General features: G+C 48.3%; 1 protein-coding gene and 1 long non-coding RNA gene across 2 annotated transcripts in view; one reads left to right on the top strand and one right to left on the bottom strand.

Moving 5' to 3' along the window:
• Positions 1-10,929, top strand: part of TSPAN7 (tetraspanin 7) — a 137,002-nt gene extending 126,073 nt beyond the window's left edge. The window contains exons 6-8 of the mRNA XM_021080762.2: positions 1,874-1,957; positions 9,672-9,744; positions 9,967-10,929. Coding sequence (XP_020936421.1) covers positions 1,874-1,957; positions 9,672-9,740 — 153 coding nt within the window. The 3' untranslated portion in view covers positions 9,741-9,744; positions 9,967-10,929. The remainder of the gene's footprint in view (positions 1-1,873; positions 1,958-9,671; positions 9,745-9,966) is intronic.
• LOC146394549 (uncharacterized) lies at positions 969-10,094 on the bottom strand. Its single transcript, XR_014835274.1, has 2 exons — positions 5,392-10,094; positions 969-2,384 (listed from the first exon to the last, which is right to left on the bottom strand). It is a non-coding gene; the product is annotated as an uncharacterized LOC146394549 (long non-coding RNA).
• Positions 10,930-11,787: the final 858 nt, after the last annotated feature.

The following is an 11,787-nucleotide window of genomic DNA, read 5'->3' on the forward strand; positions in this document are numbered from 1 at the left end:
TCATCTTTCTGATGTCTCTTACTGGTAGGAGTGGGCTTATCAAAAGTAATGTGACTGACTCTGAGATCGCCTACAATGGAGTAGGAATCATGCTTTGGAAAAACCTATTTACCTTATGTGTAGAATTGAAGTTCACAGGGGGAAAAACAAAACATCCCAGTGTTCCTGTTGTGGCTCAGTGGGTTAAGAACCCAACTAGTATCCATGAGGGTTCAATCCCTGACCTTGCTCAGTGGGTTAAGGATCCAGCATTGCCACAAGCTACGGTGTAGGTTGCAGATGCAGCTTGGATCCCGAGTTGCGGTGGCCGTAAATAGTGTGATAGTTTCATGAGTAAAAATGAAATCAGTGAGCAAAACTTCTATTATAAAGAGAGAATCCAACTTCAGTACTTCCCATGAGCAGTAATGTTTTTCCTTCCCCACCCCTGCCCTGGCCTTCAAATTTGCATTGGGCAACTAAGGCGTATAGTTTGTCAACTGTGTTGAAAACATGTGTCAAAGCACTGCTGCTAAATTAATGCATCGTTTTCTTTGCAAACAGACTATGACTGCATAAAATATCACTTACTAGAAGACACAGCACTGGCAGAATTTTCTCAAGCTCTATGAGAAATGTTAAATTGTTAAGTTGTGGATTTAAACATGGGGGACCTGTTTTTTGTTGTTGTTGTTCTTCAGATGTTATTACAATTTAGTGGGCCTTTCTTAATAAATAATAATCCTCTTTACTGTTTATGAAATTAATGGAAAGAGACCGTACCTTCCAAGTCTGAATACATCCCTTCAGAAGGCTAGGTTGATTTGGCCCACTTCCAGAGACGTACACATGCTGACTCCTGCGGTTTGAGCTGTCAGGTATTTTAACAGGAAGAGTCAATGTTTGCCTTTGCATGTCAAGTGATCCACAGAATGTGGTATCCCACCTGGACTAGGCTGATAAAATGTAATCCAGAACAACAAAACTTGTTTAGCGATGTTGTTTAAAAGACCATTTATTTTAAAGAAATCATGCTTTATCAATTTTAAACATTGAAATCGGTAAAACTGATACTGGTTTTAATCACAACATGTGGAGATTTCATAGGCTGTTGAAGGGAAATTCACTTCCTTTTATGAATGAGGCTATTGACATCCAGAGAGGGGACGTGCCTTGTTTAAGGTCCCATAGTCAACCTGTGGGAAAGATGACTCTAGAACATAGGTGTTTCCTTACAAAATACAACGTAATGGTCCTCATAGGAAGACCCCTAAGATGCCACAAAGTTGGCGGGTATTCAAACCCTTCCAGAATTCCCTGGTGACACAGTGGGTTAAGTATCCAGCACTGTCACTGCTGTGGCTTTGGTTACTGCTGTGCCATGGGAATGACCCAAAAAAACACCTCCTCCCAACCGGATGATCCCACTTTATTTATCTAAGATTTTGTCACCTGTTATCAAAATGCTGGTAATTATGTTTACGATGCTAAGTTTTCCTGATCAAGGACGCGAATGCCTTTTCGTCTGTTCAAGTCAGCTTCCGTATCCCTCTAGTGTTCACCTCACAGAGCTTACAGGCTTTGCGCTCCATGTCGTCCAACTGTGGAAACCTTTGTGGATCAAAGTGTGTGTCTGGGGTTTGCTTTAAAATAATTCAGTCAGGGGATGCGTGTTGAAGAAATTTAAATGAAACAAGATTGGCCATGTGTTCACTGTGATGTCAGAGGAAGGGGTTCTTGGGGGTTCACCGTATCATTTACTCTCCATCCCTTTGCGTGTGTGAAAAAGGACTTTTCATCCTTTCCGCAGCATGCAGGTCGCGGTGTAAGCGCGGGTGCTGCAGGCTACCACGGCCCCGTGCGGTCTGAGTAACTCCTGTCTCTGGGTTTCTAGGGCTGTTATGATCTGGTGACCAGTTTCATGGAGACCAACATGGGGATCATCGCGGGAGTGGCTTTTGGAATCGCATTCTCCCAGGTAACTTTGCGGCCGGGTCTAGCGCTGCCGCCTCTTGTCTCCTGCTCTCGCTTCCCTCCCTGGTCCCCAGATGCTCTGGCGGCCTCCTCCTGCCTGGGGAAAGGCTGATAGATGGGGTCAGAGCTCCTTGCTCATTAGTCCTCAGGTCATCTGTTTATCGATTTTCCTTTTTCAACTTAAATGAAGTTTTGCCATCAAGGGAATATCGGTTACAGTTCAACTAATGACTAGCGCCAGAAAAACAACTTGCTTCTTCTGTAGGTCAAATGGAGGTTAGCTGAACAAAGTGTTGCCTTAATTGGAGCATAAACAACTCCAAACATCAAATGGCTGATTTGGATTCAGGGGGGAGAGAGGAGGCTTTTTTCCCGGTCGACTTGTCCCTTTTTGGTTCTTAGTTCCTGTGGACTGTGCATCAGATGGCTCCCTTTAAAGAAAGCCTCAATTTAGCAAACTTCACATTGTGATCATTATGTTAATCTCTAGGTTTGATTCTTCTTTTTTTTTTTTTTTTTTTGTCTTTTTGCCTTTTTTAGGGCTGCTCCTGCAGCATATGGAGGTTCCCAGGCTAGGGGTCTAATCAGAGCTGTAGCCACTGGCCTTCGCCAGAGCCATAGCAATGCGGGATCCGAGCCGCATCTGCAACCCACACCACAGCTCACGCCAACGCCGGATCCTGAACCCACTGAGCAAGGCCAGGGATCGAACCTGCAACCTCATGGTTCCCAGTCAGATTCGTTAACCACTGTGCCACGACGGGAACTCCTGATTGCTATTTCTTAAGAGGAACTGAATTTGTGTATATTGTTGTATCCCTTTACCTCCACCCACACTCTAAGAAAGAAGTATTCACACAGACTCAGCAAGCCACACATACTCAAGGATGGAACACGATTAAGCTAGATCTAAAATGCTGCCCACATCCACCGGGCAGCATGCTGTCTCACCGGTTTCCGATCTCACGGCCAGATGATGTAGCATTGCCCTAACACTGCTGGGGGTGGAAGGATTGGAACGTATACCTAGCCACCAAAGAAAAGCTGCATTTATGTTTCACTCAGGATTTTTCTCAGACCAACAGATCATTTTTGCCAACAAAGCCCAATTAATGTTATCTCAGTAATGTCTCGATGGCTCTGATTTGACCTGCCTGAATTCTGTATCGGCTCTCACAGACTAGCATTGCTCTAGTCTTATTCGAGGTGGTTCCTAAAACATCTCTACTGAAATACGGCCGATACAGAAACGTGCATACATTTTAAGTACATAGCTCAATAAATGAGCACAAAAGGGACATACCTGTGTACTGACCTTCACTTAGATCAAGGGACAGCACGTTAGCCTGGTAGGTTTTGCAGATGGAGGGCTGGCCTGAGAAAAATCAAGAAGCTTTTCTTCCCAAGCAGTTACCAAGCCCCGTGCGGCATTTCCTCTCATAAGAGCATGTGGACTCAGCCGGAACAAGTGTGCATTTCTTGTCGGGGTTTCGAAACTCTTTTACCATGCTTTTTTTTTTCCCAGCTTGGGAAATGCATTAAACCCTCAATACACACAAACCACAGCAGTGCCCCCCAAATGGTGCCCATTAACACAGTCTCCAGAGACATGTCAAAAGAGGTTGCAGCCCTGAACTTTCTTCTGGGTGCTATCCTATTTCAGTAATAACACTGCGGTGACCTCTCAGTGGTGGCCAGGGACCATCCTAAGAGGATTTGGGACCTTGTGCGCAATGCAGATGGGCAGGAGGTACCGGGCAGCCACACATACGGTTAACTTTACACATGTGTGTGCAGCGTCAGGTTAACACCCACCTACAGGACAGGCTTGTGCTCAGCATTGGAGGAAGGAATGTGGCTGCAGGGACTTATGTGCCTCTGCTCTACTTGAAAATAGACCCTCAGAGAGCCTAGACTCTCCTGAGTGAAACATCTCTTCATCCAAGAGCCTTTCCATGTGGCCACAAGGGCTTGGGAAGAGAATCCTACCTTCTTGAGTCAGGTGCACTAAGTCATAAAATCTGATTAATAACTCCCCCCCCCCCCGCAATCCGTATGAGAGGGTTAAGGCGTAGATCGATAATTATCTGCCCCCAGGAGAATTAATCTCCCTGTGCTCCCTGGAAGAAACCCCCAATGTGGGCTTGCTGAGTTTGCTCTGTGACCCTCAGGGGCTGCCAGAGGGGCTTTGGCCCCAAGGATGCCCCAGACAGGCCCTCTCTGCAGAGTTTAGGTCTCATCAAGGTACTACAGAGTCACTGGCAGAAGGCAACAGTGCAGTCGCATCGCAGAGGCGATGCCATTCACTGGCATGGCTGATCAGGACGCTGGGGCATTCTTGAGATGGGCATGGTGAGCCTGGGGCAGGGTGAGGAATGGCCACGGCTGGCTCTGATTAGCCAGATGCTCTGGCAACTGCAGCTTTTAATGGTGCCAGCAGTCTCAGGGGACCTGGAAGCTGAAACTGGCTTCCAGATGCCATTTGAACCAGTCCTACTGATGCTGGTCACTGATCTGGCACCAAAGGTCTAGCCACAAGTTTTCAAAAATTTTAGTGTCATAGTACAATTTAGCAACTGTTGGCTGATATTGAGGCATCAGTCCTCTTGGCCTCTGTCTCAGTCCTCGACCATAAATAAAGCTCTACTGAGTAGAGGCCACAGTGGGTCGGAAAGAAGAGAGTTCTCCCTCCTGCCCCCCACCTTCTCCTTGCCCTTTTCCTCACCTGCGCTCATGACATCCATGCTGGCCTCTCTTGAAAGAAACCAGCCTTGCCCATCTGCTGTCTTTGAAATTAGAGGTGGTGTGAAGCACAAAGAAAACGGAGCTGAGCCTAGCCTCTCAATAGACAGTGTAAGAGAACTTTGCCCTGTGACCTAATTTAGCTGACTTAAAGCTCTTGGGTTCTGATTTGGGACAGCAGGGTTTTGGCAGGCATTTACTACTTTTTTTTTGTCTTTTTGCCTTTTCTAGGGCCGCATCCGCAGCATGTGGTGGTTCCCGGGATAGGGGTCTAATCAGAGCTACAGCCGCCAGCCTACACCACAGCCACAGCCACGCAGGATCTGAGCCGCCTCTTCGACCTACACCACAGCCCATGGCAACGCCGGATCCCCAACCCACTGGGCAAGGCCAGGGATCGAACCCGTAACCTCATGGTTCCTAGTTGGATTCGTTAACCACTGAGCCACGATAGGAACTCTGCATTTACTACTTTCTGGTGCCTTTGCCCTCTCTAGGAAAAGCTATAAATGTCTGGACTTGATGGGCAGGTCCTGCTGCCCTATCAGTTTATAGCTGGTGGTTGAGTGTTTTGATAGGGTACCTACTCCCTGCATCCTTGGCAGCTACTCTTTTATTCGAGAAGGCCTGGGGACACACACACACACGTCTGAGTCGGGACACTTGTATCGCTCAGTTTGCAACACTGCTTCCCACCTTGGTTGGCCTTTTGCTAGGAGCCTCTGTCTTTAGCATCTCTGTATTTAGCACTTCTGTATCCGATGTAAAAAGCCTCGCTAGACTTGGAATTTGTTAGGCTGGATTAATCCTCCTCAGCACAGAACGTTTCCGTCTGAGTAGGGACAGTAGAGCTGTGTGTTCCAGACGCAGAGAGCTGAATGGCTTCCTTGAGGCTGAGCGGCCGCTATAGACCCAGGATTACAATTCTGACCGTCTCACCTGGTCTGCTGTATTCAACACTCAGGCCAAAGATAACCCTTGCTCTTGCCTCACGAAGCACCTAAATGGAACTTACCTTGTGCCTTTCTAACAAAAGGCTTTCGGTCGGTGGAATTGCAAAGAAAAAGGTACTTACTCATCAAAAGGCACAGATCCTCTTCCTACCCAGCCCCCCCCCCTGCTCCCGCACCCCTGCAGGGCCTCCCCCAGGTGGCTGGGCCAGTTCCTTAGGGGCCGAGGATTCTTTTCTGGGACTAGTTTATCTTTTCTGTATAGAGGGCTCTTGGTTAATCGCCTCGCTGAGACGTGGCCGGAGAAGGCCTCATTCCCCTGGCATTTTAGAGGCCCTGAAACAGTCTCTAAAAGCACTTGTACAGTTTCACTTCAAACCAGGTTCCCGAGCGCTTTCCCAAAGACATAGAAATGTTCTTTACTTTCCCTGTGAAGTCATCAGCGAACAATCTCTACGTGCTTTACTGCAGGGATCGAAATCTTGGGCCTCTTGCCGCCTTCTGGTTCAGTTCAGGGACTTGCCTCGCGGCTTTGTCTGCTGGCCTCTCTGTGCCCCTCAGGAATCGGGGATGGGGCCGAGCTTGCCTCCCATGGTGACAGCGGGGGGAGACACCCGTGCCCTGCCACCTTTGCTGAGATGGACCCGACCTCCCTCAGCCCCTCTCCCGGCTCTTGGGGGTCCACCCGGTGCCCGGGGATTTGCAGCGGCCCCCGTGAGGATTCGGGAGCTCAGCGCTGCCCGGTCCTCTCGGCCCTCTTCGTGGGGGTGTCGAGAAAGCCTCGTGCACGTTGAGGGCCTTTCTCCGCTCCCTCCCTCTCTGGCTTCTGGGTTCCTGGAGCAGCAGGGCCTCCCCGAGAGTCCCATGACCCAAAAGCAAGCAGAATGTAGTCCGGACAAGGCTGAGGGTGGTGAAAACAAAACGTTGCTTCCAAGAGTTAGACGGCGGCTGATTACAGAGGCTTAGTCAACCAAAGAGAAATACTGGGACCTCAGCCCCCGCCCCCAGGCATGTCACCAGCTGCGGGGAGAGTGGGGGTGCTTCTGGGGGCTCCCTCCCGAGGGGGTTTCAGCAGAAGAGGCAAAGCTCTCCTCTTCCCGTCCCCCTCCCGGGCTGAAAGCAGAATTCTGTTCCTGGGCCCATGCACTGCAGCCTCCACGGCCCAGAAGCCCACAGAGCCAACCTCTGTTCTTTGAGGCGCTTTTTGCATGTATTCAACCTAAGAAAGGGTTTCCTCTAAATACGGGTGGATTTTTCTAGCTACAGATTAATTGGATCTGGCAAGTGAGCATTTTTCTAGCTACAGATTAATTGGTGGCAAGTGAGCATTTTGTCCTGACGCAGACTGAGGAAGGGGCTATGTCTGCACCTTTACCAGGCTCTCAGTTATATACCTGGAATTAATCTAATAATTGGTCTCAAGTATCGGATGTGGCACCCCCACCCCCCACCCCCGCTTTCCCTTAACTGCATTGAGAGATCCAAGTCTTCTCTCAAACATGATGAAACACTACGGCAAATGTGCAATCAGTAACCCAGTGACTAATTCAGAATACCCACCATATCCCAAATCCTAGTTTTTCTTGCACTAGGAATGACGACAATCAATGTCCGTGTGTGTAAACTCCTGTGTTCACAAAGCGTGGACGTACCTCAGCTCAGGCCATTGAAGGAAAAATGTTAGTAGATGTTAAATAGTTGAACAAAATCTGCCTTCTCCCAGGGGCAAATGGGAGGAGGTGCGTCCTTGCCCCAGAAATACAAAATATAGTTTAAAAGCAACTAGCTTCCATTTTTACCTGTATTTTTTAAAGGTATTGTTTCTGTAAAAGTCAGTAAATGGTGCCGCTTTGGTTTGGGAAGACAAGGAGGTGGAGGAACATGCTGTGTTCCCTTCAAACAAACACTTCCAACGTGAGAAATACTTAAGTAAACGAAAGGATTTGCTGGCTGGGCGGCTCTTGAATTGCCGTGGGGTCAGGAGCGCTGCAAAGCTGGGACAGGGGACGGGGACTAGTCTAAATGCTAAAACACACGCCCCGGGGTCGATGAGAAAGACCTGAACTGCCAAGCGCTGCAAAGAAAGGAGCATCTAGGAATTTGAAATCAGATAAAGAGATGCCCCCCGGAAGCCCCTCTCCTTGAAGTGTGCAGCGTTAAGGCAGGAAGGAGCCTCTGGTGGGTGAGGCAGAGGACTTATTCTGGAGAGGAAAAGGGTCCAGGCCCCAGGGTGGGAGCAGGGACTAGAAGGAGGATTACTCCTGGCTAGAAGAGGGTGGAGCCTTAAACTCTGTGTGGGGGTTACCTGTACGCCTGGGGGGAGATTCTTTAACCATCCCAGAAGCCATAGTCTTATCTGGAACATTGGGCTCATATTGCACAGGGATATAGTAAGGATTAAGTGACTTGCTGTCCCTGAATGCGTTCTGTGCCTCTAAGGCTCACTGGTTTTTAGCCGGCGTCTGATTGAGAATATCGAGTGTGACCTGGTTCATGTTGGTCCTGAAAAGTGGCAAATGTGAAAAGGAAGAAGTGCTCCAGTTCAAAGTCCTTACACTCCTGGAGGGTGATGTTTCTCATTTGACACAATATTCTGGAGGTTACAGCCATGGCTCCTTTGGCCACTTGGTGGTAGCCACAAGATACTATGTATTTTGTGGCATGAAATCAAGTTGGCCAGAATCTTGGCAGAGACAGGGTCAGTCCAATGAGGTGATTTTCCTTCCCTGACATAAGTTATAGTTTGCATACTGCACAGCACAGTTTTTAAAAAAGGTAAGAATCTGGGATTTCACCAAGGGAGGCAGGTGGACTGGAATCTGTGGAGTTGGGCAGAGCGCCAGGAGTTGTGTTCAGGTGTTGCCCTGACCAACAGTGGGACCCAGTGTGGCGACTTCTGTGTCATCTGTAAGATAAGGGTGACCAGATGGACTGGATGAGTGGTTCTCTCACCTGGAAGACTTGTTAAAACACCAAGCGCGGGGCCCCACCCCCAAGACTGTCTGATTCAGCAGGTCTGGGGTGAGGCCCGAGTATGTGTTTCTATCAAGGTCCCAGATGATGCTTATTCTGCGGGTCCTGGGGCCACACTGATGATATGCTAGATTATCCCTAAAGGTCATTGCCACATCTGAGCCAAAAAGTCACGGCCAGTTGCTTAAGGAGAAGGGACTCCATCTGGCCAGAAGAAGCTGCAGGCCTCCAGGATCAAGTCCACTATCAGACTCCTTCCTGTTGGCCCTATAGACTCAGGAAGGAGAGTTTGGGCTTCCAATGAACAGGACAGATGTGCTTAAGGATGTCCTGACAGCATTACGATAGCTTTTATCAGATCCACCCGCTACAGGTTGACTCAAGCCACAAATTAGGTAGAAGACTGGGGTCTCCTGAGGAGGTGGAGGCCCCTAGTATTGGTTGTTCCAGAGCCCCTGGAAAACCAAGAGGTAGACCTTGGGTGTAGATGGGCCCATGTAAGCCTAAAATATCTACATGGATAAAGAGAAATGAAAGCCTCACTCCCCACCCCACAAGCCATGACTTGACTTCGCTGGCAAACAGCGTGTCCTTGTCTCAAGGAAAGACCTGTTATCCTGTCAGCTGGGCTGGGGTATCGTCCTGTGCTGAGATAGCATCCTGAGGCAGGTGCTTATGGTTTTGAATTCAATTCTGGCATTTTTGTTACTATCTTGCAATTCTGTAGCATCTCATCTTCATTATTCTCAAAACGCAAACACATTTTACTACGACTTACATACCAAAAATTGCTTGTCATTGGCCAGACTGAGCTACAGCTGGAACCTTATGGCCAGTTTGAGAACCACTAGCTGTCCTCCACCAGCACCTGGACTCCCTAAGTCTTAGATCCCACATTTGATGTCAGGTTGATTGTTTTTCCTCGTGCCCTTTCCGCATCCATGTACAAAAGCCCTGTTGTTAAAAATTACAAGGCGGGGGGGGCGGTGTTGGTCAGAGACATGTGCGCTCAGCACCTTGAGACCCTGGTTCTCTTTTTCTTTCTGCCAACAGCTGATTGGCATGCTGCTGGCCTGCTGCCTGTCCCGGTTCATCACGGCCAACCAGTATGAGATGGTGTAAGGAGGTGAGTGGCAATGGGGGGCGTTGAATGTCAGGGTGCTCCCTCTGGAGCACGTCCTCCCCTTTAAAGGGACAAAGGTACTGTCTGGCCGCTCCCCCCCCCCCCGATCTTGGTGGCACTTGGCCTCACGCCGAAGCCTCATTTCTGTGGGGCTGGGGAAGAAGGGTGATCAGCGACGCTGGTGGAAAATGGTGAGTCCCTCACACGTTTTACTTTCTTTCTCAGTCTTTCAACAACGATGGAGTAAGAGACCTGTTTCCAAAAGGCATGGCAGCAATCTTTGAAAGACCTCCAAAGAATGTTAGAGCACAGTACCTAGTACACCTGTCCTAACCCTCCCACCCCGCGTGCAACTGACTCTCCCACACAGCCTCTGCTCCATCGTTCCGCCTGCTTCATGCATAGCGTTCCATTTTGTGAAGCCCTGTTGTGCCAGAGTGTAGCCAGGTTCCCTGCATCTAGTCCAAGGGGACCCCACCTGAGGCCCTGTGCGTGCCTGCTCCTCCATCTGTACTTGGTCCGCAGCCCATTGTAGGTGACTAGTTCTTCACGCCGTCACTGGCCCTGCCGGGCCCTGCATGTCGTGTGGGAGGCTCCTGTTAGCCCTTGATGATGACTGATAAATGCCACACTCCCTTAGATGTAGATAAGCAGATAGCTATCTGTTCTTTTGGCTTCATCTCCTTTGGCTGGGTTTTCCTTTTTACTAAGGTTCTTTGCTACCTTATTCGGGCTGCCTAGGACATGTGGAGAGATGCATTGGTAACTGTTCAGGAGAAGCAAAGGACCTGGGTCATATGCACGAAGGGAATGGTCGAGCTTTGGGCAGCATCCTTCCTTGCTCCTTGTGGTTCCATGCCTGGGAATGCGGAGACCCTTTAGTGCCCCTAGGCCTCTCAGTTGAAAGCTGTCTTGTTGCTTCCTGTGAAGGAAATAATATTACTTCTGGTTTTCTTCGATTAACTGCTATTATTTTACTACTTATTTCTATTTTTTTTCTTTGCATTGACATCATAGACATTGAGGACCTCATCAAATCAATTTAAAAACGAGTGTGAAGGGGGAACAAAAGTCAAAATATTTTTAAACAATCTTAAAAAAGAATGCCTCTGTCTCGCATGCCAACAAGAATGCATTGATATCGTGAACATTTGTGATACATGTATTAATAAATAGAATCGTTACAAATGGCTGTGTTCTGGTTTTGTTTTCTGGCTGAATTTTTAAATACATTTCTAGTCCATCTTTTTTTCCACAGGGGATTGGAGGTGGACCATCTTACACACTGACACACAATTCCCAGACAAGCTCCCACTCTGCCAAAATATCAGGCAGCATTAAAAAGTGAAAAGTTAAGAGTTCTCTCACAGTGCAATGGGTTAAGGATCTGGCATTGTCACTCCAACGGCTTAGGTTGCAGCGGTGGCACAGGTTCAGTCCCTGGCCCTGAACTTCCACCTGCCATGGGTGTGGCCAAAAAAAGGAAAAAAAAAAAGTCAAAGGGTTTCTGGGGGTGGGGCACACCTGCAGCATATGGAAGTTCCCAGGCTAGGGGTCGAATCGAGCTGCAGCTGGCAAGGCCAGGGATTAAACCTACATCCTTATGGATACCAGTCAGGGTCTTTACCACTGAGCCACGATTGGAACTCCTGAAGGGTTAATTTCTTATGGACCTTCTCAAAATATCATGAACAGGATGTATTGTTGGCTGTAAACATAGAATCATCGTATTATTTCAGGCAGGAGCCAGAAAGATGGCAGTTATTTTGTTAAGTCTGGATGTCATCTTTTCAAAAGGAAATGAGCATGTATTCATCCTTCGTTCTCTGGACTGAACAGACTGTCTAGAGAAGAGATGATACCACACCACTCAGGTGTCCGCGTGCCCTGGTGTGAACTAAAGTAAGGCATCCTGACACTTGAGCATTTTAGGAATAGGTGCGGTATATATTACGTTCAATTTTTAATGAATCATCCTTAAAAACTAGTAATTCTCTGTAATTAGGATAGAGATGGTTTTTAACTATATGCACTTCTTCACCTGAA

Source organism: Sus scrofa, chromosome X (assembly GCF_054392235.1).
Source record: "Sus scrofa isolate SSC_HxYL_T2T_F1_AM1 chromosome X, Sscrofa_HxYL_maternal_Yorkshire_Landrace_v2.0, whole genome shotgun sequence".
Taxonomy (NCBI): Eukaryota; Metazoa; Chordata; class Mammalia; order Artiodactyla; family Suidae; genus Sus; species Sus scrofa.